Here is a 27,513-nt window from a genome sequence, read left to right on the forward strand (position 1 = left end):
CTGGCACAGTTGCTGCCTGCACCTGTCCCCACACCCTGACAGGGAGGGCAGTGGGGGAGGTGTCCACTCGGCTTTACTGGTGCAGCCATTGCACTATTAATTTCCTGCCTGGTTCTAGAAAGGTAGAGTGACATGCACAGGAAACACGGAAGGCAGAATAGAACTCAAAAGTGTGCTGTGGCCTGGTCCCCAAAGAGGCCCAAGGCACCCCAGACCTGTCTGCCAGCCTGGGCCCTGCCTGCTCCCCACCAAGCCACTTGGCCCTGGCCTCAGGTTCCTGCTCTGCACAGCAACTGAGGACACGTGGGCAGGAGGCGGGCACACTGCCAGCTCTCCCGCCCAGGCAAGAGGCTCTCCTGGACTAACCAGGTAGCACTGTCACACAGGACACGTAATAACGAGAAGGCTGAAGGAAGGACACAGGACGTTATGAGTCATTCAAGAGGCCCAGCATCTGAGCCACAGCGAGGTGACCTCGGAAAGCCGGAGAAGACAGACCATTCCCAGAATGAAAGACAGAAAAGGCCCCCAGCCAGGCAGATGGCCGCAGTGAACCCTCAGGTGGGGCTGGGGTCTGAAGGCTTCAGCAGAGATGAAGGCCGTGCATGGGGCCTGGGACTCTCAGCGGCCTCCCAGCCCCTGAAGAGGGCAGGCGCAGAGGCTCTGTGTCCAGGTGAGCTGGCACCCCTTTCTCTGGAGTCCTTTAGGAGGGAGCAAAGCCAAAGACCTGGCCCGAGGACACAGACTTGTACCCCTGGAGGATAACTAAAGTTCCCCGCCCAGAGGGAACCCAGAGAGGCGCGAAGGACACACGTGCCCAAGATCAAGCCCAGGCGTGAAGACACAACACATGGGTCTTCATCAGCAGGGAGCAAACATGGCCGCGGAGCTCAGCACGGGCATGACTCAGGCTCCTAATGATGCTCCCTGGTACCAGGCCAGGTGTCCTGGCAGGGGCTTGAGGACAGCGAGCCCACACGGTTCCACACAGCAGTGAACCAAGATTTAATAGCTAAACCGGAGACTGAAAAAGAGCCAGTGCAGCCATGGTGTTCCCGGAAATGGAGGCGACCACTACCCACCGCAGGGTACTTCCCCCGGGGAGCTGGCCTGGGGCTGGGAGGCAGTGGAGGATGCGTGTGGGAGTACACTTCAGCTTCTGGCCAAGATGCCATCACGGGGGCCAGAGCTGACCTCCGCCTCAGGCGCCGAGACCCAGCCTAGAGGCAGAGGCACCACCCTCGAGGACCTGGACGGCTGCTGTAAAACGGCCAGTGCAGTCCTCCCACCACCTGCTTACTGCCACCAGGGTGCAGCGAGGACCCCCAGGTGCATGGAGCTGAGGGTCCTGGAGAACACTGGGGCCAAAGTTCACTGGGCAGAGCAGAGAGGAGTGTAGTACAGAGGGCCCGGAGTCGGCAGGGCCTTCCAGAGCGCAGCAGAGCCACTGGCAGACAGGAAAGCCCCAGAATTGTGGGAATCGGTAGAGAACCCAGAAGGGCTTTGCTGTGGTGGAGGACGGCAAACCTAGAGAGCCTGCTTCAGGACACCAGGAAAGCCAGACACCCAGAAGGCTCGGGTGCAGAGGAGGACAGGCTGCTCAATTCATTCCTCAAAGCCATCACTGCCCTAGTAACGAACCAGACAAGGACATCGCGAGAAAGAAAATTAGAACAATAACTCTTGAACACAGACATTAAAATTCTTTTTCTTTTTTTGTAGTACTTAAGATTGAACCCAGGAGAACTCCACCTCTGAGCTATAAAACCAGCCCTTTTTAAATCTGAGGCAGGGTCTTGCTAAGCTGCCCAGGCTGGCCTGAACTTGCCCTTCTCCTGCCTCAGCCTCTTGAGGTACTGGGATTACAGGTATGTGCCACTGTACCTGGCTGGATACAAAAATTCTTAACAAAATAATTATTACTTAGAAAGTTTTTGGAAAGTGCATAGCGATACATCAAAAGGACAACACATCACGCCCAGATGGGGCTCTCCCTAGGAATCTGATGTTCGCGTCACATTGGAAAAATCAACAAACTCACCAGAAGAACAAACTGGAAAAGAAATAACATATTTCAACAGATGGAGGAAAAGCATTTCATAAAATCCAACATCTTGACAGAAAACAAAAACAAAACTCTCAGCTGAAGGATTGGGGCTCCATTTGGATGTGTGCGGTGTGGGGCACCAACTAGGCACCCCAGTAGAGGCTGCAGGGACGCTGGGTATTGGAGACAGCAAGGCAGAAGGTACAGCTGACTTTATGTCCACCTGGCCTGGCCAATGTTGAGCTAGCCTCAGACGTCCTGATGTGGCCCTTCCCTGCCCACACACGCACACTCAGCAAGAACTCATCTAGTGTATCTAGCACCCAGGGGTGCTCTACCCTGGGGCTGATGTTTTCTCTCACAAGTGGAAGCTAGAGCGAAATAGGGAAAGAAAGGGGAGGGGCATTAGAAACCATAAAGGGAAGATGGGTGGAGTAGAAGACAGGAGGGAGGGGAGAGGGGAGGGATGTGGCAGGAGGTTAACAAAGCCGTATACATTACACATACAGATACACCACAGAGAATTCCACCTTTATGCCTATGCAGAAAGCACCAAATATGAATAATCAAAAGGTCACAAGGAAGAATGGGAGAACCAGGGTGGGAGGGATTGAACAAAAAAAGAAACCCACGGGCTGGGGAGATAGCTCAGTTGGTAGAGTGCTCGCCTCACAAGCACAAGGCCCTGGATTCGATCCCCAGCACCACAAAAAAAAAAAAAAAAAAAAGAAACCCACATCTCTGAAATGCAGCTTCGTGTCCTCTGGTCCTCAAAAAAGCAGGACAAGCGCAGGGCCTAAAGAAATCCCTGCAGACAGCAAAGGCCCTGTGGTGTGGCCTGGCTTCCGCGGATGTGGGCTGTGTTGTTCCCATGATCCACCAATGCCACAGTTTTCCAGGACAGTACCCCCTGCCTTTTTTTTTGGGGGGGGGTACTGGGGATTGAACTCAGGGGCACTGGACCACTGAGCACACCCCCAGCCCTATTTTGTATTTCATTTAGAGACAGGGTCTCACTGAGTTGCTTAGCGCCTCACCATTGCTGAAGCTGGCTTTGAACTCGTGATCCTCCTGCCTCAGCCTTGGGAGCCACTGGGATTACAGGCATGTGCCACAGTGCCTGTTTGGACAGTCCCGCTTGACCAAGCAGTGCACGTGAGCCACCCTGTTCCCAGGCAGGTCTCACTGTCACCATCAGCAGCTGCACTGTTCTGAAACCCATAGTCCTCAAGCAATCCCGTGATTCTGGCACACTCGCCCAAGCCTGGTGGCCAAAAGAACTTGCAGCCACTTCCAGGATCATACTTGGAGACAGATGACGTCAACAGCTGCAACACAGGGCCCGAGGGGCACCCTGGGAGTCTAAAGAGGACACCAACACGACTGTCCCTCTGGTGCCCGATTCTCCGGCTTAGAAAATATCCTCTCAGCTCTATTTCCACAGAAATATCTAGAAAAAAAAAAAAAAAAAAAAAAAAGGAAGAAAGAAATATCTAGATATTTAAACTTGGGATAAAGGTCCTGCTGTGGCCTCCACAAAGGGAACAGCCACTGGGCGAAGGTTGCTGGGACAGAGGGCGCAGGCTGAGAGAGCTGGGAGAGGCAGGCACAGCCTCCCGTGGCCCCTGAGCCTCGGTTCACTGGAACACCCATCTCCCCATCCCAGGTTAGGAAAGGGGTGCCCTCTCTCCTGGGCATCGCAGGGACAGTGATCCAGGCCTGCGATCTGCGCACACACATTCTTCGCAGGGAGAGCCTTCCCCAACATTGGCCAAAACACCCTGGGGGCCGCACGCACCCGCGAGGCGCCGTCAGAGACCTCACAGCAGGGCTCCCATCCTACTGGGAGGCCAGACAGTCCTGCCGCCCCAGAGCCCCGGGGTCAGGGGTGGTCAGGGCTGACCAGGGGAGGCACCACAGCGCCCCCATCCCGGAGTCTCCAGTCTCCGGCGCCACTGGGATTGGGTAGAGTCCAGGGAAGGGAATTCGAGTGGGCTGAGAATTCCCGCCCGCAGGACCCGCGGCACCAGCTCAGAGACCCCGTCTATGCCCGCAGGCAGGGGTGCGCGAGCGCGGTGCAGGCACGTGCGCGCGCGGCAGCTCCACGCCCGGTGCGGCCAACCCGCCCAGGCCCGCGTCCACCCCCTCGGGCACTCCCGGCCTTCGTGTCCTTCCCTGGAGCTGCCCGCTGGGACAACCCCGCCCCGGGGAGCCGGAGCGCGCCGGGCAGCCGCGGCCAAGCCGCCGAGGTCTCCACCGTGGCGGGGGTGGGCGACAAGGTGGCAGGGTTCAGCCAAAGCCTGCACGCGGGGACCTCGGCACGCCCCCGTTGCGCGCCCCGGAGCTCGGCTCGGTGGCCCGCCGGGGCCAGGAAAAGGTCCCAAGGATGTGGCGCCTCGGCTGGCCGCCTTGGCTTCACGATTCCACGGGGCTTCCTTCAGGAATCGGAGAGCGGGCGGACCCCAGACGCGGGGGCAGGAGGCGACGTCGCTGGGGGCAAGTCTCCTAGCAACACCCACGACGGCCACCCGAGGGATCCCGGGGAATGTAGTCCTCCTCCAACTCCCGACACAGTCGCCCGGACTACATTTCCCGCAGTACTTCGCGCTCATTCCCTCAGCCTCGCGAGAATTCTAGCCGGATCCACCCGGCAGGCGGTCTCTCGCGTGGGCCGCCGGGAGTTGTAGTCTCTTACGGGAAGCCGCACCCGCCAGCGCCGGGGCGGGGATGGAAGAGAGACTACAAGTCCCAGGGGGCGCGGCGCTGCTGTCCGCAGGGCGGGGGGTACGAAAGAGGAACTCGGGGGCGCTGGGTGAGTGAGGGACAGGGGCCAGAGGGGCGGCTGGATGGACAAAGGCCGGGATGTGGGGGTTGTTGCGGGTCGCCTGAGGCTCAGCGGACCGACCCCCTGTCCTGCGGTCCGTCTCCGCCTCGCCCGGGATCCGGGAGGGAGCGCGGTGGGCGCGCGGACGGAGCAGGGCCGGAGGGCTGCGCGGAGGCGCCCTGGAACCGGCAGGGCGCGGGTTCGGGGGAGGCGGGAGTGGCCCTCGGTCCCGGGGCCGCCCAGTATGCGGTCAGCGACTCGGGTCTCCAGCAGAGGCGGCCACGGCGCCGGAGCGGCGTTCACCGTGCCGCTTGGGCCGAGTGGTGTGGATGCGTCTCTTACCGCGTGTCGGCAAATGCCCCAAAATCTTTTGGCTGAACTCTGAACTGCAGGGTCCTGCCGAATCTGAAGGCGTCCGACTGGGCCTCGTGGTTCCCGCCGTCTCTTAGTGTTGGACACAGTATACAGGCGAGGCAGAAGGGAGAGACGCGGCTTCTCGGTTTTGTTGGTGTTGTAGGGTTTCGTGGTGCTGAGTGTTGAACCCTGGCCTCCCACGTGCGAAGCCCCTGCCCCGCCGCCCAGCCCCAGCTCTTCCCCCTGGTTTGAGCTGGGGAAACCTGGCAGCCAGTGCCGGCCCGAAGGCCCAGCCGCGGCGGTGTAGGCTGGGGAGGACGTTTCACCTCATTTTCCTGTTTTATTTCTTTAAGAGCCACTGACCTGTAGTTTGTGTTGGGCCAGGATTAATGACTACTTTATTTTTAGGAGCTCGTAGAAGGAAATGAGATCTGGATTGTCTTTTCCTGACACACACACATCCAGTTCCCAATATTCTTCCTGAAAGCCAAGTAAGCAAATGTCTTGCTTGTCACCTGAGCCATCTGGTCCACAGGAAGCATCCTTTCATGCCAAAGGCACCTCCCAGCCCCCCTCCCTGCATCATGGTTGTTCTCCATGCTAACTTGGATTTATCAGGTAGCTTGGTTAAAGAACAACCTCTTGCAATCATATCGTTGAGGTCTTGGCATCCTTAGGGTGGAGCCGTGCGGGTAGGCCCCAGATGGTCCAGCCCTGCTCTGGTGGCTGCAAGAGCACGCACCTCAGTGGACTAGAATGTTTCCTTTACAGCCCATCAAATGACTTGCAGCATTTGTTTTCTGTCAAATCATAAGATAGGACTTTAGATCTGGAGGGTAAGTTCTTTGGTTCTGGGCACTTCTTTCACATGGCTTCTTGGCTTGCTGTGAAGATGACAGCAATACCCAAGTGGGTGCCCTGGAGACTGATCACCTGTGCTGCGTTCGGCATGGTCAGCACTGTGAGAACCAAGCTGACAGCCACCTGTCCCATGCCCTTTTTCAGCTAGAGCTGTCTGGAACTGCACTTACTCTGTATGATCCCTATTTACAGAGTTGTCCTGCCAATTCCCAGTCCCTTACTAATTGGCCCAAACTAATTTGATCCACACAGTTAGCTTCCTGTGTTACTTATTTAATGTCATGGTGGCCTGAGGGATTGTTTCTTCATTGAAGCCAGTTCTAAGGAAAGTAAGATTTGGGGAAAGACACATGGTACAATTTAAATTCTCACCAAATCTTTCATCACTTTGTAGAGATTCAGCTTTTTGGCAATAATGAGATTTTCAGAGTAGAAGTGAACTACACTTAGTCGTTCAGTTGTAATTTATGTCCAGCGAGATGCACAGATCTCGTGTCTAGTTCCATCTGTTCTGAAAAGCACATCCACCCACTTACCCACTCTCCTGTCAGATGTAGAACCTGTCTGTCATCCCTCGGGTGCCTTCCAGGCCTTCCAGGACCTTGCCTCAGCCAGCCTTTGCCCCCTGACCACTTCTGTAGTGTGATGAAGCCACACCCCACTGCTGTGTCCCCCCCCCCCCCCAGCCGCATGCGTGCATTTCTGGTGTGACTGAAAATGTGTGCGATTCTGGACACATTTTTGTGGCATGTGTTTTTGTTTCTCTTGGAAGATGCCCAGGTGTGCTGCCGCCATGACGGGGATGCAGTCCTGCTGCCCTGCGTCCCCACTATCCGAGTCTGGTGGCCGTCATTCGCCTCCCCTGGTGTGATGGGGGCTTGCATTTTCCTTCCGTGTATGACCTGCGCAGATGTCTGTTCTAAAGTGTCTGATAAGTCTTCAGCCTGTTTCTTTTTTTTTTTCTTTCTCTGAGGCACCTGGGATTCGAATCGTGGCCCTGTTTCTTATTACCGAGTTGTAACAGTCCCGTCTATATACGGGACTTTTGTCAGGTCATATTTGTCTTGCAAGTATCCCCCCTCCCCTTCTTTGTTGGTGCTGGGGATTGAACCCAGAGGTGCTTTACCACTGAGCTGTGTTCCAGTTATTTTTGACATTTTGAGGCAGGGCCTTACTAAATTGCCAAGGCTGGCCTCAAACTTGTGATCCTCCTACTGTGGCCTCTGGAGTCCCATTCTTTGAACTGCCTATTCATGTTATCAATGGTATATTTACTTTTTTATTTTGGGACAGATTTAGACTTTATTTTGGAACAGACCCACTTGCCCTGAGATAAAGGCTTACCTTACTGCCAGGCTGTCCCGTCCCCACCTTGTGTTTGGTTGTTGTGTCTGCTCCGTGCTGTGGCTGTGTCTCACTCACTGTGTGGGGAACTCTTATGTTCTGAGGAGGCTTGGTGGGGTGTTTATAGAACGTCCTTAGTTTGGGTTTGTCAGGTGGACTGACATGGTGAACTGTCCGGTTCATCAGTGTGGTGATCAGGTGAGGTGCTGATGCCATCACATAGCTTCAGGGCGTCTCTGACGTCCACAGAACACCCCGGCCTGGTGGAGACAGTGTCTGCAGGTATCTGCTGCGTAGTTGCTTCTTTCCCTGTCCCTGATGTCTTAGAGTCTGAGTTCCTGTCCCGCCCAAGCTGGGGATGCTGTCGGGTTCCTCTGTAAAGCACATCTCTTTCCTCATGTGTTTGTCCATCAGTCATGCACTGTCGCCAGTGTGGACGCACCGCGCACTGACTGGTTCACGCACTGTTGCCAGTGTGGACGCACCGCGCACTGACTGGTTCACGCACTGTTGCCAGTGTGGATGCACCCTGCCCTGGCTGTGGTTCACGCACTGTAGCCAGTGTGGACATACTGCGCGCTGACTGGTTCATGCACTGTTGCCAGTGTGGACGCACCACTCACTGACTGGTTCATGCACTGTTGCCAGTGTGGACGCACCGTGCCCTGGCTGTGGTTCACGCACTGTCGCCAGTGTGGACGCACCCTGCCCCGGCTGTGGTTCATGCACTGTTGCCAGTGTGGACGCACCCTGCCCTGGCTGTGGTTCACGCACTGTCGCCAGTGTGGATGCACCGTGCCCTGGCTGTGTGTGGTTCACGCACTGTCGCCAGTGTGGACGCACCACTCGCTGACTGGTTCCTGCCCTGGCTGTGGTGCAGGGCCCTGCCATGTACTTCTGCTGTGTGGTCTCAGCTTTGGTGTTGGAGCATCTTCATTTGGCTGCTGTGGCTCTGTTTTTATTTTTGAACACTTTCTTCCTTGTGCTGTAAGGTACTCTGGGCTCATGCTTATGTGTTTCCTACCCCAGCCCTGGGATCAGTCACTTCTCCAGGGAGCCTTCATTCTTAGAAAGTAGAATCTGGATCCAGGTGCTCCTTTTGCGTCTAGGACCTCCATGGACAGAACTTGCTGACAGATCTGATTGCGTGCATGTCTAACCTCTGACCTTGAACCTGCTGTTCCGTACTTGCTGCTCTAGGGGTGAGACCCTGCTGCCTACCAGCTGCCACTCATTTCCTTCTTCGTTCAACCCCAGTGTACAAGTGCAGAGCACCTGGAAAATTGTTCATCATATCCCTCCAGCTCTGTAGGAAACAAAGTTACCAACTAGAGCACAGAGTTCTGTGAGTTACAGTAGGGTTTTTGTTTTGTAGATTCCTTAGGATTACATGTAAACAATTGTATCATCTGCATTGGGACAGTTTTACTTCTTCCTTTCAAATCTTTATTTATTTATTTATTTATTTTACCAGGGATTGAACCTGAAGGGCCCTTAACCACTAAACCATGTCCCCAGCCTGTTTTTGTTTCCTATTTTGAGACAGGGCCTCACTAAGTTGCTGAGCCTTTCTAATATTTATGGCTTTTATTTATTTTTTATTGTGTTGGCTGAAACCATAGGACAGTGATAAATCAAATAATGTAGTGACCATATTAATAAAGGAGAAAAAAGCATATGATCACTCCAATAAATGTTGAAAAAGCATTTGAGAATATTTAAAACCCTTTCATGATGAAGAAAAAACCTCTTAGCAAACTAGGAATGAGGGGAGCCTGGTGTGTGTGATAAAAGGCTTCTGTGAAAAACCTAACTAGGTGTTGCTCTTAGCAGTGAAAGATGTATCCCTCAAATCAAGCAGTAAGGTCAGAAAGGTAAAAAACGGTTGGTTTCATCAGATCATAGAGGACAAGTAAAACTGCATTTGTGAGTGATGTGGTTATATAGAGACCTTAAGAAATACTTAAAAAAAAATTGCTGAGAATAGTAAATAAAATCAGGAAGATCTTGGAAATAAAAGTTCATGTGTAGAATTAACTCTTTTGGTATATATTAGCAAACTATTGGAAAATGAAATCAGAAATTCTTTTCTGTTTATAATTATACCAAGAAATAAAATATTTACTAATAAGTCTAATAGAAGATACGGAAAACCTCTTCACTGAAAACCATGGAATCCTGCTGTGGGAAGCTAAGGTGACATGACATGGGGAGAGCACGTTTGGAGTAGATGGCTTGACGTGGCTAGATCGTCCTCCCTGTCAGAGCTCCTGCAAGCCTGTTCTGTAACCTGACAAGCTGATTCTCAAGCTTGGATATGCATGTGACCTAGAACTGCCCACACTGTTGCCAAAAGCAGGTTCCTGTGGCCTGACCTCCCGCAGCTTCAGCCATGGGTGGGCTGTGGAGTGGTTATGATGCCTAAAGGGAGGGCAGTTGCCCCAGCACAGAGTCAAGTACAGCAAGGGGGGTGGTTAGAACGGGTTTACTGCAAGGCAGGGAAAGACAGGAGACAGGGAGAGGCAACCTGGAGAGCGGGGGGCAGTGAAGGAGAGGGGGTCCAGCACCACTTAGCCACCCAGAGGCACAGACACCACAGAACAACAGGACACTTCCAAGGCCCTTGTGCCATGTGACGGCAGCTAGACACAAAGCCTACGTGCCTGTGATCCCTTTGTGAGAAGTTCTAGGAACGGATTTGTGGTGACAGCCTGTCAGTGGGCACCTGGGCCAAGGTGTGCAGGAGGAGGGGCCTGGAGGGCTGTGACGCGGACGCCCTGCTGGTGTGTGGCCTCACAGGTCAGTCACCAATGCCCCAGGTTGTCTGGTGTGAGTGTTCATGGTTGTGTGCCAGTTGAACCCCAATAAAGTTGACTAAGCAGATGCAAGTGTGACTGAAGTCTCGGACTTTGGTTCCTTTTGTGTCGACCTGACCCTGGCTACCTTTCCCAGAGAGTGAACATAAGGTTCCCTGACACCAGTTATCCCCAGGGCAGGGGGAGATGGTCTCTGTGGAGCACACATTAAACAGACAAAAAGAACTCACCATGAAGTGTGTGTTTTTATGGTGGGATTGCTAGGACTCTTCTAGAAGGCAAGCATCACTGTAGGCAGGAGGGGCTCTGGACCTGGCTTCATGGGAAACTGTCCTGTAGGCCTGACTGCTGCCTCTCACCCATGCCGAGTGGTTACTTTGCCAACAGACCTGGATGAATGTGGGATAAAGCAAATTGTAGGTCAGACACAAGCCCTTTCCTGGGCTGTGTGGACCCCACAGTCCTCTCCCCAGGACCCCCGAGGGAGAACTCGCCCACACTCTGGGCCAGTCAGAAAGCTTCATCCCTCATTCTGCAGCCTCAAGTGGGAACACCTTTGCATTCTTCCTGAGGACCATGGAAAGGAAGTGCGTCTGCTGCTGTGAAAAGATGTCCGTGGCGCCGAGGTGCCCCTGCGGCGTGCTGCTCCCACCCTGCAGCCGCGTTTAGCAAGTGCACAGTCTTCCTGGAGGTGACTCACCTGCGAGAAAACACGCAGCAGTGTCTGGGCAGAGTCACCCTGTGGTTTAAATTTGTTGAGTAGTGCAGATGACATCACTCGAGCCTGTGTGATGATCCCACCTCGTTCTCTCGTGTTAGAAATGTGAAGTGAAGCCAGGCCTGCTGACCTGGGATCCCAGCACCTGGGGAGGCTGAGGCAGGGGGAATCCCAAGTTCCAGGCCAGCCTCAGCAACTGAGTGAGTCTCAGTCTTAAAATAAAAAATAGAAAGGCCTGGGGGTGCAGCCCAGTAGCAAAGCATGTATGTCAACGATACCAAAAAGCAGAACAAGCAAACGTGGTGTGAGTACTAAGCCACATGGTGGTCAGGTGTCAAGTGTTAGGGCGAAGTCTGCGATGTGTTTGGCCCCTGGATCCCTCTACCTAGGACTACCATGTCTGCCTGCCCCAGGTACCTGGCTGCCCACAGGGAAAACATCTGGTCCCTGAGACCAGAGGTGTGGTGACCTCGCTTGCAAGACACCAACCCAGTGAACCTGCTGCAGAGAGATCAGGTCACCCCTCCGACCAGCTCTGGACGCACCTTGCTGGGGAAGTGGGGAGGTGGTCTTTACCGTGACCAGCAGCAGGTCTCACCTGCTAGTCTTGATTCACAGGCCTTGGACCCTGGGCCTGCAGAGCACAACTGTCAGGCCCATGAACTCTGAGCCCCCTGGCCAAGCTTTCTACTGACCACCTGGGTGAGGAGCGGATGTCTGCAGCTCTTATTCTGGAGGGGCAGGTAAGGGTGCCCTGGACCGCACCCACGGGCCTCAAAAGGCAGGGACCTGTGCATTGCCCCTGTCTGCCACAGCCCACCCACGCCGCCGGGCCCGCCCCTTTCTCCACTCTGGGGCCACGCCCACTGGTGTCGATGCCCTTCCCCCTTCAGACCCGCTCCTTTCATAGCCCCACCCCTTCCCGCCATGGCCCCGCCTCCTTGCCATGTTCCTCTCTCTTCCAGCTTGTCGCCCCCGCACTGCCCTCTCTCCAGGCCCCTCTGTGCCCTGGCTCCTGGCATGGCACTGCAGCGCTTCACGCTCCTGGCTGGCCTTCTGGTGGGAGTTGCCAGCAAATCCACAGAAAGCGAGGTTGGTGTTCCTGTCATGGGTCCAGGTGGCTTGCCATCCTCCAGGGAAGCAGTGGGCCCCTTCCCTAAATGGGGTCTCACCCTTTGACCTTAGGGGTCTTGGCACTCAGCCCTAAGGACGCTGATGGAGCTCCTTGATGAGGTCCAAGGGTCTTGTGCCTTGCAGAGGGCTGCAGACATGCCCCCTTGTGGTGGCTGTTCTGTGTTCGGTTCTACCTTCTGGACGTCTGCCAGAACTCCTTGTTTCTTAGCCAGCACAGGGTCTCTGCAGATGCCGCCTGGAGCTGCCTGCCCACTTGCTGCTTGCTCAGGAGAGGGGCAGTGGCAGGCAGGGCATTGTGGCTCTCCCAAGCTGGTGGCCCTCCAGTGTGCTGAGTTTTGGTGTCTGGAAGGGCTGAGCCAGGGCCAGGTGGCAAGAGGGTGGGGCATCCATCGCTGACCCAGCCAAGGCTAGTGTGAGGGTACAGCTCTCCTGTGTGGCCTTGATGCTGCCCGTGACCCTCATGCACCCCAGGTGCCCCTCACTATTCACCAGGCTCAAGTCACAGGAAACAAAGACCCAGCAGTGCAGGAGAGTCACACCTTGGGAAACGCCTACCCGAGGTCTGTCAGTGAAGACCGTGCTCAGCATGTGTGTTGTGAGTGGGCGCCAGGGTGGGGCGTGAGTGCATTTCCCCTGGACTTCTGGCCTCTGGGACTGAGCTGCAAACTCCAGGGGCATGGCTGGAATCGAGGTGGGCATCAGTGAGGTGCCCGCCCCCGCGGGTGTACACTGGTGGTGCCAAGCTTCGGCAGGACACAGGGCAGGCCCTGGGCCCCAGCCCCCAGCACCTGTCTGTTGTCGTCTAGAGGGGTGTCCTTTTTTCTCATGACAGTGCCATTAGAACTGGCACTGCAGGGCTGGGAGATAGCTCAGCTGGTAGAGTGCTGGCCTCGCAAGCACAACACCCTGAGTTCCATCCCCAGTACCGCAAAAAAAAAAAAAAAAAAAAAAAAAAAAAAAAACTGGCACTGCAGTTTGTGGGGTGACTGGTGCCAATGGTTCTCTGATAGGAGTGCCTGCCCAGCATAGCCCTGTGGCCCAGAAGGTGAGAGGGCGCGGCTGAACAGCCCTGCCCCCACCAGGGAGACCCTGCAGAAGAGGGACCTCGACCAGCTCAGCCTCCCTAGGGAGGTCTCCAGGGCTGGGGAGAGGAGGTCCCAGGAACGCACACCCACAGCCTGGGACGTCTCCCTAGGTGGGGCTGGACACCCTCCTGCCCCACATAGACGAGGTTTGCCACTGAGACACTTGTCCTACCACAAGGGACAGATGGATAGAGAAAGCATTTAAATGTGCGTTTTACGTGACACAGAGCCTTTGTTAAGGAAATGGAGCCCCAAGGAAATGGGGCAGAGCCTGTGTGATTATGCTCAGGCCTGAGGAAGAGGGATGGCCCTGACCAAGTGTGCTTGGACGGAGGGTGTGATCTGATGGCCATGAACCGGGACCTAGCCAGGCCGGTTGGTTGAGATTTTGTGTGTATCTGCCTTTCCTGGGGCATGGGTAAGGCACTTCTCTCTTGGGGACCTCATGGTCTGCCTGAGGGACAGAGGGCAGGAAGAGGTCAGAGAGACCTGCTTTTGCGCTTTCTCCAATGCACAGTAAGTCTTGAGCCCAATCACCCCAAGGCTGCTATGCAGATGAGGCACCCAGGGCCGTTCCTGCCTGGCCCTTGGGGTGAGGAGACAACTATGGGACATGTCTGGATAGGCTGGGGCCCCGAGCAGTTCATGTGGTCATTAAGTGTTTACTGACCACATGCCCTGTACAGCTCAGACAGTGCCTTTGAGGACCATGGGGGAGAACGGGGCACTCTTGAGATGTGCCTGGTCAGTAGTTCAGTCCCCACCCTGCTGCATTGGGCCTCCTTGGGCTTTGGCTCATTCTGCCCTGCACTGATGTTTTCCCTGGGGGCTGTCCATAGTGGGGCTCCTGCAGGGGCAGGTGTGAGTCCTCACCTGCTTCTGGCCAGGAGGGCAAGGTGGGCACCTAATGCTATCTCTAGAAGAGGCAGAGCTGTGGGCATCTCGTGCTCACGAGGCTGGACCGACAGTGCTGCCCTCTGCAGAACCTGCCTGCTTGTCTCCCCTCCAGGCCCAGCAGCCTGAGTGCTGTGTGGACGTGATGGACGCCAACACCACATGCCCAGGCACAGGCCTGTGTGGCCCAGGTGAGCTGCTTTGTTGCAAGCAGGCCCCTGACCAGCAACCAAGCCACCAGCCCATGGTCGGCATGTGTCCCTGCCATGTGTCCTCAGCAGTGAGGATAGAGTGCCTGTGTGCTGCAGAGCCATAGCCAGGGGTGGAAGGGGCCATCCGAGCCCTCTTCCTGTGGGCAGCTTGGCTGCCATCTCCTGGTGGTCATGGCTGGGGCAGGGACTCCTTGCAGGGAACTGTTCTGCAGAGGGCTGAGTGCACTGCAAGGAGGCCAGGTGGGGAGTGGGACTCAGCTGCCCTTACCAAAGGATCCAGGACACCTGGCAATGTCTGGAGATGTTTTTGGCCTCCCAGGAGGGGGTCTGCTCCTGTCATCTAGAAGTGGAGGCCAGGCTGCCCCTCAACACCACAGGCACTCCAGCCCAATGTCAGAACGCTGCGGGTGAGCACCTGCTCCACAGAAGGCCTTGGAGGCCACAGAGGAGGGACTGTCCAGAGGCAGCTGGAAGCTGGAGATCAGGGCTGGTGGGAAAAGTCAGCAGAAGGGGAGGACACAGATGAGAAGATGCTGGGCCAGCACCTCTCTTGTTCATCCTGTGGCAGGTCTTCATGGGAGAGAGGCAGTTGGTTGGGATAGGTGATGGAGCTGGCTGTGGTGGGCTTGGGGCTGGGATGGCTCAGTGCTGTCCCTCATTTCAAGGGACAGGCCTTGGCACTCCTGTCCTGGGGTCCGTGGTACCCATAAAAGAAAGATGCTGCTCACAGGCACCCCAGGACCCTGTCAGATGCCACAGAAGAAGGGCATGGCCAAGATATGGAGGCTGGGGTTGAGGGCTGAGGCTGGTGTAGGGTCCACCTGAGACTTGGGGGCAGGGTGTGGCTTCTGAGCATGAGAAGAGGAAGTGACCAAGGACCTTGGTCCTCCACAGTACAGCTCTGTGAGGGACCTGTTCCTGCAGGAAGCAGAGGCCTGTTTTGTGATTCCACATCAGGGCAGGTGGCCTCCACCCAGGTAGAGCAGTTGGTCTCGGGTCCTGCACAGTGTGTTGACCAGAGTCACTGGAGCTGCTCTGTGCTATTAGCCCGTCCACGGTGGTGATGTGTCTCTGTCTTCTCACCGAGGCCCATTTGCTTAGATTAAACATCAATAATTTTCATGATGAATGGCTTGTGGTTTAGCCCCAGATACAGCTCCATGCCCAGTGCTAGCTTTCAGTCAATCTTTATGGACCCTGTGTCTCTCCAGCCCTAGTGCTGTGTCAGATGTTGGGAAGAAGTACAGGGGTAAGACCCAGTCGCTGCCCTTACAGGAAGCTGGAAGACAGCCACCCACATGCCGTTGACCAGCGGGAGGCAGCTAAGCTGTGCCAGCACCTGGGCAGGGAGTGGTGGTGACAGTCTGAAATGGAAATTTGATCCTGCAGGGAGATCCTGGGGGGTGCAAGGGTGGGGCCCAGGGAGTGTGCAGTGCCTGAGGCAGCAGCATGGTGGCAGGGGGTGGAGGCTAGCCTCCGGTTCTCCAGAGCATGAGGCCACCACACTGTTAATCTCAGATTCCCATCACCAGCCTCTGAACTGTCTGCTGAGGACAGGATGCAGCCTCCATGGGAACCTGGGGTGAGAGGGAGTGATGTACTTCCTGTGGGGTCAGAGCCTTTTGTTCCGCCTAAACTTCCTGTGCATGTTTTTGAGTGACAGTTGATTTATAAAGTCAGAGATACAGAAAGGCTCCAGGAGACGGTGAGCCGGCCTGGATTCTGCCTGGTTGAGAAATGCCCATCCTCTGAGCAGGCTGCTACAGGCGCTGGAACGCGGATGGGAGCACCAGTTGCATCCGGTGCAGGAATGGGACGTTGCCGGGCTATAACAGCTCCGAGTGCAGAAACCGTATGTCTCCAGACTGCCCCCTCCGTGCCCTTCCCAGCTCCTGGACTTCTCACATGGGGACACTCAAGGACAAGTTGCTGTCCTTGTCCCCACAGAGTGGCCCCCCCTTGCCCCAGAGCCAATATCCATTGGCAAACAGCTCCTAGGAACCCTCTCTCCTGAGTTCTCTGTCCACGGGCACAGAGGCTTTCTGGTGTCTGGCCTGGGATCCCCTTCGGGCTTGTGGGGTCCTTGCTGGGGCCCCGGGCCTGGCGCAGGGCTCCTCTCTCTTCTCTCCACAGTTGCTGCGTGGAGTGGGCAGTTCCCCGTGAACAGGAGCACAGGGCTGCCTGGACGGCCGCATTTTGGTAAGTCTGTCCACTCACCTGGCCAGAGCAGGCCTGGGGGTGGGGTCTCCTCAGAGCCATTGAAGCACAGACCCTGCTGCTGCAGGGTACCTCGGAGGTCAGGTCAGCTCTCAGGCCTGGCCATGCGCTCTGTGGCAGGAACCTGACCATGAGATAGGTTGGTGGAGGTGGGTGCCACGTTCCCCCACTGTCTGTAGGGCTGTTGTTAGTGGACGCCTTCGCTGCTGCACATTCTCTCTGGTCCTTGCCTCAGTCCATGGCTGCCATGGCCCCTGTGGTCTCAGGCCCCAGCAGTTCCCCTGGAGAATGGGGACTGCCCATCCCAAGTAGCTTTTCCAGGGTGTAGGCGTCTAAGACTACAGGCCACACAGAAATGCCTGCCACTGCACCTGAATGTCCCCAGGAGTTCCTGCCCCTGTCTCTAGGTAGTCACCTCTCCCAGTCCTGCAGTCTACTTGAGTTGAGGACCCGGTCAGGCCAGTGGGGGCGTGCCCGGGCATGGCTGAGGAGGGTGGAACCAGGTGAGAGGGAATGACCCGGACAGGCTGGAGCTGGGGGAGGGGCCAGCACCCAGCAGAAGGGCACCGCAGTCAGGGAGGGGACCCAGCTCCAGAGCAAGGCTCCTCCTTTGCTTGAGGTAACCGAGTTGCTGTGAGGGAACATCATCTCAGACCCTTATCCAGCAGCCCTGCGCTGCACCGCGGTCCTAGATCCTAGGCTCAGAGTTCTGTTCTGAGAGACTCAGCCCTTCCCAAAGATTTGAGCCTGGCCCTCCCCTCGCTGGAAAGTATGTGTGAGCTCCAGGGTGGCCTCAGGTCCAGCACTGACCCAGACTGTGGAAGCCAGCAGCACAGAGCAGTGACCCTTAGAGAAGGGCCAGTTCAGACAGCTCATGGCCTCCTATAGCACAGGACCAGCTGGACGGCAAGGGCACCTGTGCCTCAGTGAAAACGTAGCTTCCCCAGGCACCTGAAGCATGTCCTCCATCCCACGGTCACACATAGTCCACAGTCCTTGGCCCTGAGCAGGCATAGTGGGCGAGGAGCAGCTGCCAGCTCCTGAGAGGTAAAGCATGGCAGAAGCACCCCCTGCGGTTGAAGCTCTGACCCTGCACAGTTTAGGGGGGACCCAGGGTCTGGAACTTCTGGAGTACCTCCCACCTCCCCGGGAAGCCTGGGCCCCTGTACAAGCCCTCTCTCCCTGCCTCTGGCTGCCCCTGTGAGGGCTCAGGTGTGTTCGGGAATATTGGCCTGGGGTTGGGCAAGGACCCTGGGCACCGTGCACGCCACAGTCAGGCTGGCCACTGGAGCCACTGGTTTGCCTGCAGGGGGTCCCCACGTGGCAGCTTCCCTCTTCCTGGGGACGTTCTTCATCAGCGCGGGACTCATCCTCTCTGTGGCTGGGTTCTTCTACCTCAAGCGCTCCAGTAAGCTCCCCAGGGTCTTCTCCAGGAGAGACAAAGGTACTTCGCTCCTCCTGCTCCCACTCAGGGGCCTAGGTGGTTCCTGAAGGACACAAGCAAGTGCCAGGACCCCTCCCTGCCCACCCTCCACCAACACTTGGGTACCTTCCGGGGGCTACTGTAGCTTCAGTTCCTGAGAGTCCAAGGCTGGGCCTCTGCTGCTTAGGGTCTTTGGGCCTCCAGTCAAGACAGGTGGCTTGGAGTCGGCTCTGTGGGGTCCCAGCTCCCGCTCCTGCCCTCCCAGGCCACCCCTGAAGCAGAGCGAACCCTGGCAGGACCACCCCAGGTGGTCCAGGGAACCCCAGTGGGGGCACGCGTGGTCCTAGGACTCACCTGGGGCTGATGGCCACTGCCTCACCTGCAGCACCTGTGGGAACCCAGAGGATGGAGGGGTCTGCCCCCCACATGCTGTTCTCTTTAGAGGCAGAGAAACCACCCAAGGAGTGTGGCTTGTGTGTTCTCTGGGGAAGTGGGAGGGAGGAGTCTGGGAGGTGGCTCCTCCGGGACGCTTGGGCAGCCTGCGCCAGATGCAGGCTGTGAACGTAGCAGGCTGGGTCCTGCCTGAGCGCATGCTGGGCAGAGTTTGGAGGTGGGACCAGACCCGTCCGGGATCCTGGGAAGACTCTGCTGCCCCTGGACCTCAGAGGATGCAGGCAGCTGCTTGACCACAGGCTGACGTGCTGCTTTCTTCTCCTGCAGCCCCGGCCCTGCAGCCTGGCGAAGTCGTAAGTAACCTGTACCCTCCGAGCTGAGCATCCTGGGCTGTGTGTCCCATGCCAGGCTCCCGAGATCTCACTCTGCCTTCCTCTCCTTTCAAGGCTGCGATGATCCCCCCACCACAGTCCTCAGGTAAAGGCAGGTGACATCACCTGGGGGTTCTCATCTCTGGGCCAGTTTCCAAATGCCAGACCCTCTCCAGGTTTGTCCGTAGACACACACGCGCACCTCTTGGGGTCCTGAGGAGACCACTGCATGAGGCAGGGACAGGCGCTCAGCAGGCATCCCTGGTCCCTGTCGATCTCTGTGGCTGTATGCTGTCCACCTTCCTCCTCAGGTGTTGAGACTGAGAGAGGAGAACCCAGCACAGGGCCTGACCTTCCCCTGCACCCCCTCCAGCCCTGCTCAAGTCCAGCTCTGCTTGAAAGGTACAGGGAGCAGGTCAGCCCCTGGGCCTTGCCCTGCCAGGCACCCCCAAGCAGTTGTGACCCACTGTTAGAAGAGGTCACGTGCCCAGAGAAGCCATCCCTGGCCCACGGTCATAGCCATGAGCCCGCAGCAGAATCGCCCAACCTCCCTTCCCAGGCCACATTCTTCCCACCCAGCAGAGGTCTTGTGGGACAGGCGCGTTCCTCTCCTCTGGGGCAGAGCAGGTCTTAGCTAAGGCTCAGCCTACCCTGTTTGGAGCAGCACTTGGCTCAGGTCTGAAGCAGCCTCATCCACAGCATCTGCAACAACACAGGTGCCTCCGGTGGCTGGGCCCCCGTGGCAGAGCACACCCCAGCAGCCTGCACAGCAGGAGCTTTTTCTCTGACAGCTCTGGCATCTCGAAGTTAGAAATCAAGGGACCGTCCTGCCTCCTCAGCTCCTGGGGCTCAGGTGTCTCTGAGTTTGTGGCCGCATCACCTCTGTCTTTGCCGTCACGTCTCTCTTTTCTCTGCTTCCCCCTGGGGAGGACACAGGTCATTGGATTTAGGGCCTGCCTGGTTGATTCGGGACAGCCTCATCTGAGATCTAAGTCACATCTGCACAGACCTGTTTCCTGATTGAGGTCACACTTGCAGGCTCTGTGGCTTCGGACATGGTCCTGTCTTTCAGGACACCATCCAGCCCCTGGAACTGCATAATGTCTGCATCTCAGTCTTAAGGGATAGCTGGGCCCTGATCCAGGACTGGGTGTGCTAGTCAGGTCTAATGGGAAGCAGCTGAACTGGGCTCCCAGGAGCATCTGGCAGGAGGAACTGCCCCTTTGCACAAGTGGGAGCCTGTGGGAGCTCTAGGGGCGGGACTGTCTTGTCTCCTCCCTGGTCATAGTCAACAGGCCCCGTGCTGCCCCATATCTTCAGCTGCATCCCCTGCCTTCTCCGAACCTGTGTCTCTGGCTCTGACGCAGCTCATCTCTGACCCCGTTTCAGTGCGAAAGCCAAGATACGTCAGGCGCGAGCGGCCTCTGGACAGGGCCGTGGACCCTTCTGCCTTCTCCACAGCGGAGGCCCGTGTCAGCAACGTCTGACCTGGAAGCTGACCAAGACTCCACCACCTGCATCAGTGGAGGCCAGAGGACCCTTCAATGAGCCCAGCAGCCCCCTTGATGAGCCCTGCACACAAAGGGCCATGTCACCTGGGGTTTGGGACAGGCCGGACCTGGCTCCCAGTGAGTGACAGGCTGAGTGGGAACCCACCCACTGGTTCCTGATCCTCTTGCTCCACCCACACTGCTTGGTTTGACCAACCAGGAGCAGGCAGATGTGAGACTGGGGGGCTCAGGAGCAAGGTGTGGGGTTCAGGCCCTGCAGGAGACATAGCAAAGTCCTAGTGGCCCCAGCTTGATCCACGTAGCCAAACTTTTAGGGCCTGTGGGGGCCCCTAGACTGCTCTGCACCTTGAAAAACCAGGGGACGCTCTGCCCTCTGGAGTCCATGGCAGCAGGACCCCCTCCAGTACCACCAGGCCCAGTGGACCCCACGCAACCTCTAAGAGGAGTGCGGCTGCAGCAGCATGTGGCTGTGCACCAGCTGCCTGAGACAGGCCTCCAGGTGTCCTGCTCTGTGGTGGCTGGGAGGCCACAGCCACACGTCCCCAGGAGCTGCCGAACGACGCTCTGGTGCTGCTGATGTCTTGCTGTTTTTAAGCAGAAATTCATCAGGTGGAAAAGGCCCTGAGGCACTGCTGTCCCAGTCCCAGGCCTTGACCCCCGGGCATGACAGACTGGCCAGCAGATACCCAGGCTGGGCACCCACAGTGGAGTGTCCATCCACAGGGCCTCCACATCTAAACGCCACAGGTTTGCTGGGCCTGTGGAGGGCATGCTGGCCAGCAGTGCTGGCCTGGTGGTCCTGTTGCAGCTGCCCCAGGCCACCAGACGCTGCCTGCACATGACCAACCTGGGTGGGGGCACTAGCCAGGTCTTCTTATAGAGGAGGCTTGATGGTGACCACCTCCTGTGTACTGGGCTCAACACTCAGTGGTCTCTCACAGTCCTCAGGTGTCCCGCTCAGTCTGGCCCACTTCGGGCGACCTGACCATGCTCTTGGCACTGTGATGCGTCTCCTCATCTGTGAGTGGTGGACTCACTCCCTGAGGCTGGCCAGCCACTGGCCTAGCAGCAGAAGTGGGGAGCTGATCTGAAGCTGAGTCAAGTAAACTGTCCAGAGCTTCTCCTTCCATGCCTCCTCAGGGTCAAGGGTCATCTGTTCTTTTAAACGTGTGTGGGTGCCACCCCTCCCAGGCTGGTGCCACCCACCCTACTGCCATATGCAGGGGACAGAGAGACAGCAGGGTCCTAGAGTGCTACCGCCTGGTTCCTGGTCAAGGGCCTCAAATCATGGACCACGTGTGGCCTCTGCCAAGGGCCCATCCAGTGCTTTCAGGGTATCCCCCAGGACACAGCTTGCTCCAAAGTCCCCTGTTGGAGAGGGCCACCCAAGGCTCCTTAGGACCCAAGATGGGAAGACGTGGGCATCTCTTCCAGGCTGTTCTGGAGAACGGCCAGGCCTGGCAAGGGGCACACAGACAGGGCCAAGGAGACCTGGTAGGGCATTGCCAGGCCCCATTCACACCCCCAGAGACCCCCAGGGTGAGGCTACAAGCAGCATTCTGGGGGCCAAACTCACCCTTGGGGAAACCCCTGTGCCCTGGCCCCTTGAGCCCAGTGCAGCAGTCCCTCCTCAAGCCCGTGGCCAGTGGCTCTTTGGAGGGTCTGGTGGGCATAGAGGCATTTGCCAACTGGCAGCAGGACTGACTGAGGAGGGCTGAGCTGGAGCAAGGCAGTCACTCCCCTCCCCTGGGCACTGAGTGCCCAGAGGAGGGCAAAGCATCCAGCACTTGGGATGCCAGGAGTCCTGGCCCTGCCCCAGCCCCTCTGCACAGACCGTGACCGGGGGGCTGTGTCCTCAGATACCTGCTGCCACCTGGCCTCAGGAAGGCCCAGCCTGAGGTCCCTCCACCTGAGAAGTGCGTGGGAACAAGGCTCCCACCAGGCTCACCCCCATCCTTTTGTTCTGGGGACCAGGGACCCTGCCCTGGAGGCAACGTGCGGATCAGCGGGCACTGCAGGAGGGAGCCCGGCCCAGTGCACCTCTCTGCACCCAGGACCAGGCCGTCCTGAGGCACCTGCAGCAGGGCAGGTGCTCCAGCCAGACGGAGGGACCCCAAAGTGATTTCTTCGTTTTGGGTGTTTTAAGTTTTTTGGTTTTTTAGTTGTAGTTGGACACAATACCTTTATTTATTTTTATGTGGTGCTGAGGATGGAACCCAGGGCCTCACACCAGGCAGGGGCTCACCCCTGAGCCCCAGCCTCAGCCACACGTGATTTCTGGTGGAAGGCAGGAAGGGACACCGGTGGCATCTCCCTCCCTGGTCACCCAGAGCTGCCCTGCCCAGGGCCTTCTCGTGCTCTCCGGGCCTCGCCCTCTCCTCTGCCCCATGCCCTGCACGTTCTTCCCTGCAACCCCCCATCCCCTTACCTGCTCACCCAGTGTTCACTGGGCAGCACGGGGAGGGGTGCCCAAGCTGACCGAGGAAGGATCAGCTGGGCAAGAACTCAGCAGGCAGACCAGAGAGTGACATCAGGGTGGCGGGTGCACAGCCAGCTGGGGCCTGGGCTCTGAACCCAGAGGAGTGGGCACCAGACAGACCCAGCAGATGGGGGTTTTGAGCAGGTACCGTCAAGTGGCCTTTGGGGACTGCACTTGCACTGCAGGGTACAAAAGGGACAAGGCCGGCCAGGCCTCCTGCCCAGAGGGTTGGGGACCAGGCCTCAGGCCAGCCCCAGAAGGTGGGGTAAAGTAGACCCCAGTACACCTCCCATCCCAGAGCCTACCTGCCCTTGCCAGCTTCTGCCTCTGTCCATGCACCTGGCCTGCAGGGAAGCACCCGCTGTTTACGTGCAGACAGCCTCAGGGGCAACAACTCGGAGGGTGGGCAGTCAGTGGAGTGCCCAGCACCCGGTGGGCCTTGGCTTGGAAAGCCTCCCCACTCTGGTCCCAAGCAGCATGTCAGGAATGGGAGGCCAGCCTCACCCATGGCCCTGGAAGTAGAAGAGCCCTGGACGGAGCGCCTCGGTGCTCCTGCAGGGCCACGCTCTCCTGGGCTCACCTGCTCGAGGACAGCTCCTGTGTCCACCATCCACATCAGGGTGGGGAAGAATGAGTGAGGGCCTTGGCCAGGGAGCCCCTCGGTGCGAGTAGATGAGAGGAGACGGAAGAATGAAATAGGCCCGTGTGCGGCAGCACCCACACGCCTCCTGCCGCTCGCTCAGCCTGTTGGGGTGCCAGTGCACACGTCCTGCACTGGCTAGTTCGCCTCCTCCTGATGGGGGACCGGGGCCCCACCCACTGCCCTGCACACAGCCCACCAAGGCCCCTCGCTGCTGACTGGGAGCCTCCTAGGACCTAACCTCCTGGTCAGCTCTGGCTGGGACGCCCCCAGGCCTGGGCAGGGAAGATGGGGGCTCTGGCCCCACTTCCTGAAGTGAGGCCTGGCACATTCCTTGGTGCTCGATGTCACGCTCGCCTCTGGGCACTGACTGTCCCCTGAGGACCCTGGTGACCTCAGTTGCAGTGTTCACAGGAGCCTGCTTCCTGGAGGGCGTGTGATGTTGAGTCACCTGGCTCACAGGACTGGCTCCAGTGGCCCGGCGGCAGTGCCCCCAGGAGTCCCCATCCCCGCATAAGCCTGGACCCTCAGGGAGCCAACCCCTCTCCAGTCACCACCTCCTTCTGGTCCCCACCCCCCTCTGGAACCCCACCTCCTCTCTGGTCTCCCCCCTCCTCCCTGGGACCCCTCCTCCTCCCTGGGACCCCACCTCCTCCCTGGGACCCCACCTCCTCCCTGGGACCCCTCCTCCTCCCTGGGACCCCACCTCCTCTCTGGTCTCCCACCTCCTCCCTGGGACCCCACCTCCTCTCTGGTCTCCCACCTCCTCCCTGGGACCCCACCTCCTCCCTGGGACCCCACCTCCTCCCTGGTCTCCCCCCTCCTCCCTGGGACCCCACCTCCTCCCTGGTCTCCCCCCTCCTCCCTGGGACCCCACCTCCTCCCTGGGACCCCACCTCTTCTCTGGTCTCCCCCCTCCTCCCTGGGACCCCTCCTCCTCCCTGGGACCCCACCTCCTCCCTGGGACCCCACCTCCTCTCTGGTCTCCCCCCTCCTTCCTGGGACCCCACCTCCTCCCTGGGACCCCACCTCCTCCCTGGGACCCCACCTCCTCCCTGGGACCCCTCCTCCTCCCTGGGACCCCTCCTCCTCCCTGGGACCCCACCTCCTCCCTGGGACCCCACCTCCTCCCTGGGACCCCACCTCCTCTCTGGTCTCCCACCTCCTCCCTGGGACCCCACCTCCTCTCTGGTCTCCCACCTCCTCCCTGGGACTCCACCTCCTCTCTGGTCTCCCCCCTCCTCCCTGGGACCCCACCTCTTCTCTGGTCTCCCACCTCCTCCCTGGGACCCCACCTCCTCCCTGGTCTCCCACCTCCTCCCTGGGACCCCACCTCCTCCCTGGTCTCCCTCCTCCTCCCTGGGACCCCTCCTCCTCCCTGGTCTCCCCCCTCCTCTCTGGTCTCCCACCTCCTCCCTGGGACCCCACCTCCTCTCTGGTCTCCCACCTCCTCCCTGGGACCCCACCTCCTCTCTGGTCTCCCCCCTCCTCTCTGGTCTCCCCCCTCCTCCCTGGGACCCCACCTCTTCTCTGGTCTCCCCCCTCCTCCCTGGGACCCCTCCTCCTCCCTGGGACCCCACCTCCTCCCTGGGACCCCACCTCCTCTCTGGTCTCCCCCCTCCTTCCTGGGACCCCACCTCCTCCCTGGGACCCCACCTCCTCCCTGGGACCCCACCTCCTCCCTGGGACCCCTCCTCCTCCCTGGGACCCCTCCTCCTCCCTGGGACCCCACCTCCTCCCTGGGACCCCACCTCCTCCCTGGGACCCCCACCTCCTCTCTGGTCTCCCACCTCCTCCCTGGGACCCCACCTCCTCTCTGGTCTCCCACCTCCTCCCTGGGACCCCACCTCCTCTCTGGTCTCCCACCTCCTCCCTGGGACCCCTCCTCCTCTCTGGTCTCCCCCCTCCTCTCTGGTCTCCCCCCTCCTTCCTGGGACCCCCCCTCCTCTCTGGGACCCCACCTCCTCTCTGGTCTCCCCCCCTCCTCCCTGGGACCCCACCTCTTCTCTGGTCTCCCCCCTCCTTCCTGGGACCCCACCTCCTCTCTGGTCTCCCCCCCTCCTCCCTGGGACCCCACCTCTTCTCTGGTCTCCCCTCTCCTTCCTGGGACCCACCTCCTCTCTGGTCTCCCCCCTCCTCTCTGGTCTCCCCCCTCCTCCCTGGGACCCCACCTCCTCTCTGGTCTCCCCCCTCCTCTCTGGTCTCCCCCCTCCTCCCTGGGACCCCACCTCCTCTCTGGTCTCCCCCCTCCTCCCTGGGACCCCACCTCCTTCCTGGGACCCCACCTCCTCCCTGGTCTCCCCCCTCCTTCCTGGGACCCCACCTCCTTCCTGGGACCCCACCTCCTCTCTGGTCTCCCCCCTCCTTCCTGGGACCCCACCTCCTTCCTGGGACCCCACCTCCTCTCTGGTCTCCCCCCCTCCTCCCTGGGACCCCACCTCTTCTCTGGTCTCCCCCCTCCTTCCTGGGACTCCACCTCCTCTCTGGTCTCCCCCCCTCCTCCCTGGGACCCCACCTCTTCTCTGGTCTCCCCTCTCCTTCCTGGGACCCACCTCCTCTCTGGTCTCCCCCCTCCTCTCTGGTCTCCCCCCTCCTCCCTGGGACCCCACCTCCTCCCTGGGACCCCACCTCCTCCCTGGGACCCCACCTCCTCTCTGGTCTCCCCCCTCCTCCCTGGGACTCCACCTCCTCTCTGGTCTCCCCCCTCCTCCCTGGTCTCCCCCCCTCCTCCCTGGGACCCCACCTCTTCTCTGGTCTCCCCCCTCCTTCCTGGGACCCCACCTCCTCCCTGGTCTCCCCCCTCCTCCCTGGGACCCCCCCTCCTCCCTGGGACCCCACCTCCTCTCTGGGCCCCCTCTCCCTTCCTGGCCCTGAGGTTTCTCTTTGCTCATGGAGCAGGTGGGGAAACCGGTCTCCTCCTGAGCTCAGCTTCCCGTCCTCTGACAGGGTGTCACCCTAGCTCTCCCTCCGGCCCTGGGAGTCTTGCCCTCTAGCACCAGGACTCTTAGGAGCAATACTGCAGAGGCTTCCGAGGCCCAGTCCACTGAGGTGGTCAGCGATGCCTGCAGGTGGGTGGCCCCTGAGGAGCAGGGGCATCCCTCCCGCAGGATGGGGCCTTTCACAGTGGACCCTCTCCACAGGCCCATACGTGGGCTCCCACCTCAGGACCTGAGCTCCTGCTAGTAGCAGGGTCCACCTCTCCAGGATCACTGGTGAACTGACCACTGTGCTTGGCAAGAAGGCAGGGAAGCCTCAGGGCAGGGAGGAGAGCCTGACCACAACCCAAGGGGGTGGGGAGGGGTCAACATCCATTGGAGGGAGCCGGGGCTGGTCAGCTGGAGGGGGCGGGCAGTACACTTCAGCTCCCAGTGAGCCCTCCGGCGAGCGGGCAAGGGCGCTGTCTGTCACTGGCCACTCTGCTTGGCACATCCCACTCTGTTGCAGTCCCCTCGCCTCCACCCTGGCCTCAGCCCCAGGCGCACACTGCACCAGCCCTGGCCTTTGCCCTGTGGTTAGCTAGGGCCCCATGCTGACTGGCCAAAGCCAGGAAATCTTCTGGGTTCCCCTACTGGACGCGGGGCTCCCTCAGCCCCGGTTCCTGCCCCACAGTATACAGTGGGGGGCTCCTGATAGGTGCTTGCCCACAAGCTATTGTGACCAGCCTGGTCACTAACGTCCTTGCCCTGACCCCATCCTCAAGGTTGCTGCTCAGGCCCTGCCTGGCCTTGACCTCTCACCCCACTTCTTGGACCCCAACACAGGAAGGCTGGACTGGGGTGGGACACTTGGCAGCAGCCGAAGAGCACTGTGTGAGGCTCCTAGGGACAGGCGCCGGTGGGTGGTGGGGCTTTGAGGAGGCAGGTGGCAGCGGGGTGCCAGGCGGCTACAACTGGGAGGTGTTCGCGGGTTCCGTGGAGGGCCCTGCCGTGGGTCACCCAGAGGTCATAGGCAGCAGGACCTGGAAAAGAGTGGACAGATCTGCTTCTGCACCCACCTCAGTCCAGACCCCCAGGCCCAGCACCTCTGACCCCCATGTGGCTGTGCCTGTCCTGCCAGGTAAAGAGGGAGGCCAGCCAATCCTGAAGCCCGGGCCACACCCCCAGCCGCCCTGGAGGTATAAAGGCACCTGCCCGCAGCTCACGCCCTGAGAAATCACGCCACCTGCGCTGACCGAGCACACGCATCACCCA

The 27,513-nt window shown here is 58.9% G+C and overlaps 1 protein-coding gene across 11 annotated transcripts; it reads left to right on the forward strand.

Moving 5' to 3' along the window:
• The first annotated feature begins 4,790 nt into the window (after window positions 1–4,790).
• Window positions 4,791–27,513, forward strand: C1H1orf159 (chromosome 1 C1orf159 homolog). Of its 11 annotated transcripts, none has more exons than XM_047566034.1 (14): window positions 4,821–4,859; window positions 10,785–11,164; window positions 11,378–11,480; window positions 11,583–11,707; window positions 11,930–12,056; window positions 14,193–14,268; window positions 16,046–16,141; window positions 16,423–16,488; window positions 17,816–17,950; window positions 18,650–18,675; window positions 18,769–18,799; window positions 19,005–19,095; window positions 20,083–20,321; window positions 27,380–27,513. In XM_047566034.1, exons 5-14 carry the CDS (start codon window positions 11,985–11,987, stop codon window positions 27,469–27,471), a joined length of 924 nt encoding a protein of 307 aa, XP_047421990.1. In that variant the 5' UTR covers window positions 4,821–4,859; window positions 10,785–11,164; window positions 11,378–11,480; window positions 11,583–11,707; window positions 11,930–11,984; the 3' UTR covers window positions 27,472–27,513. The 11 variants fall into 11 exon arrangements, with proteins under 11 accessions (XP_047422000.1, XP_047422005.1, XP_047421990.1 ...); XM_047566037.1 differs by having other exon boundaries at window positions 10,785–10,937; XM_047566029.1 differs by having other exon boundaries at window positions 10,785–11,480.

This window comes from Sciurus carolinensis, chromosome 1, assembly GCF_902686445.1.
Source record: "Sciurus carolinensis chromosome 1, mSciCar1.2, whole genome shotgun sequence".
NCBI classification, from domain to species: domain Eukaryota; kingdom Metazoa; phylum Chordata; class Mammalia; order Rodentia; family Sciuridae; genus Sciurus; species Sciurus carolinensis.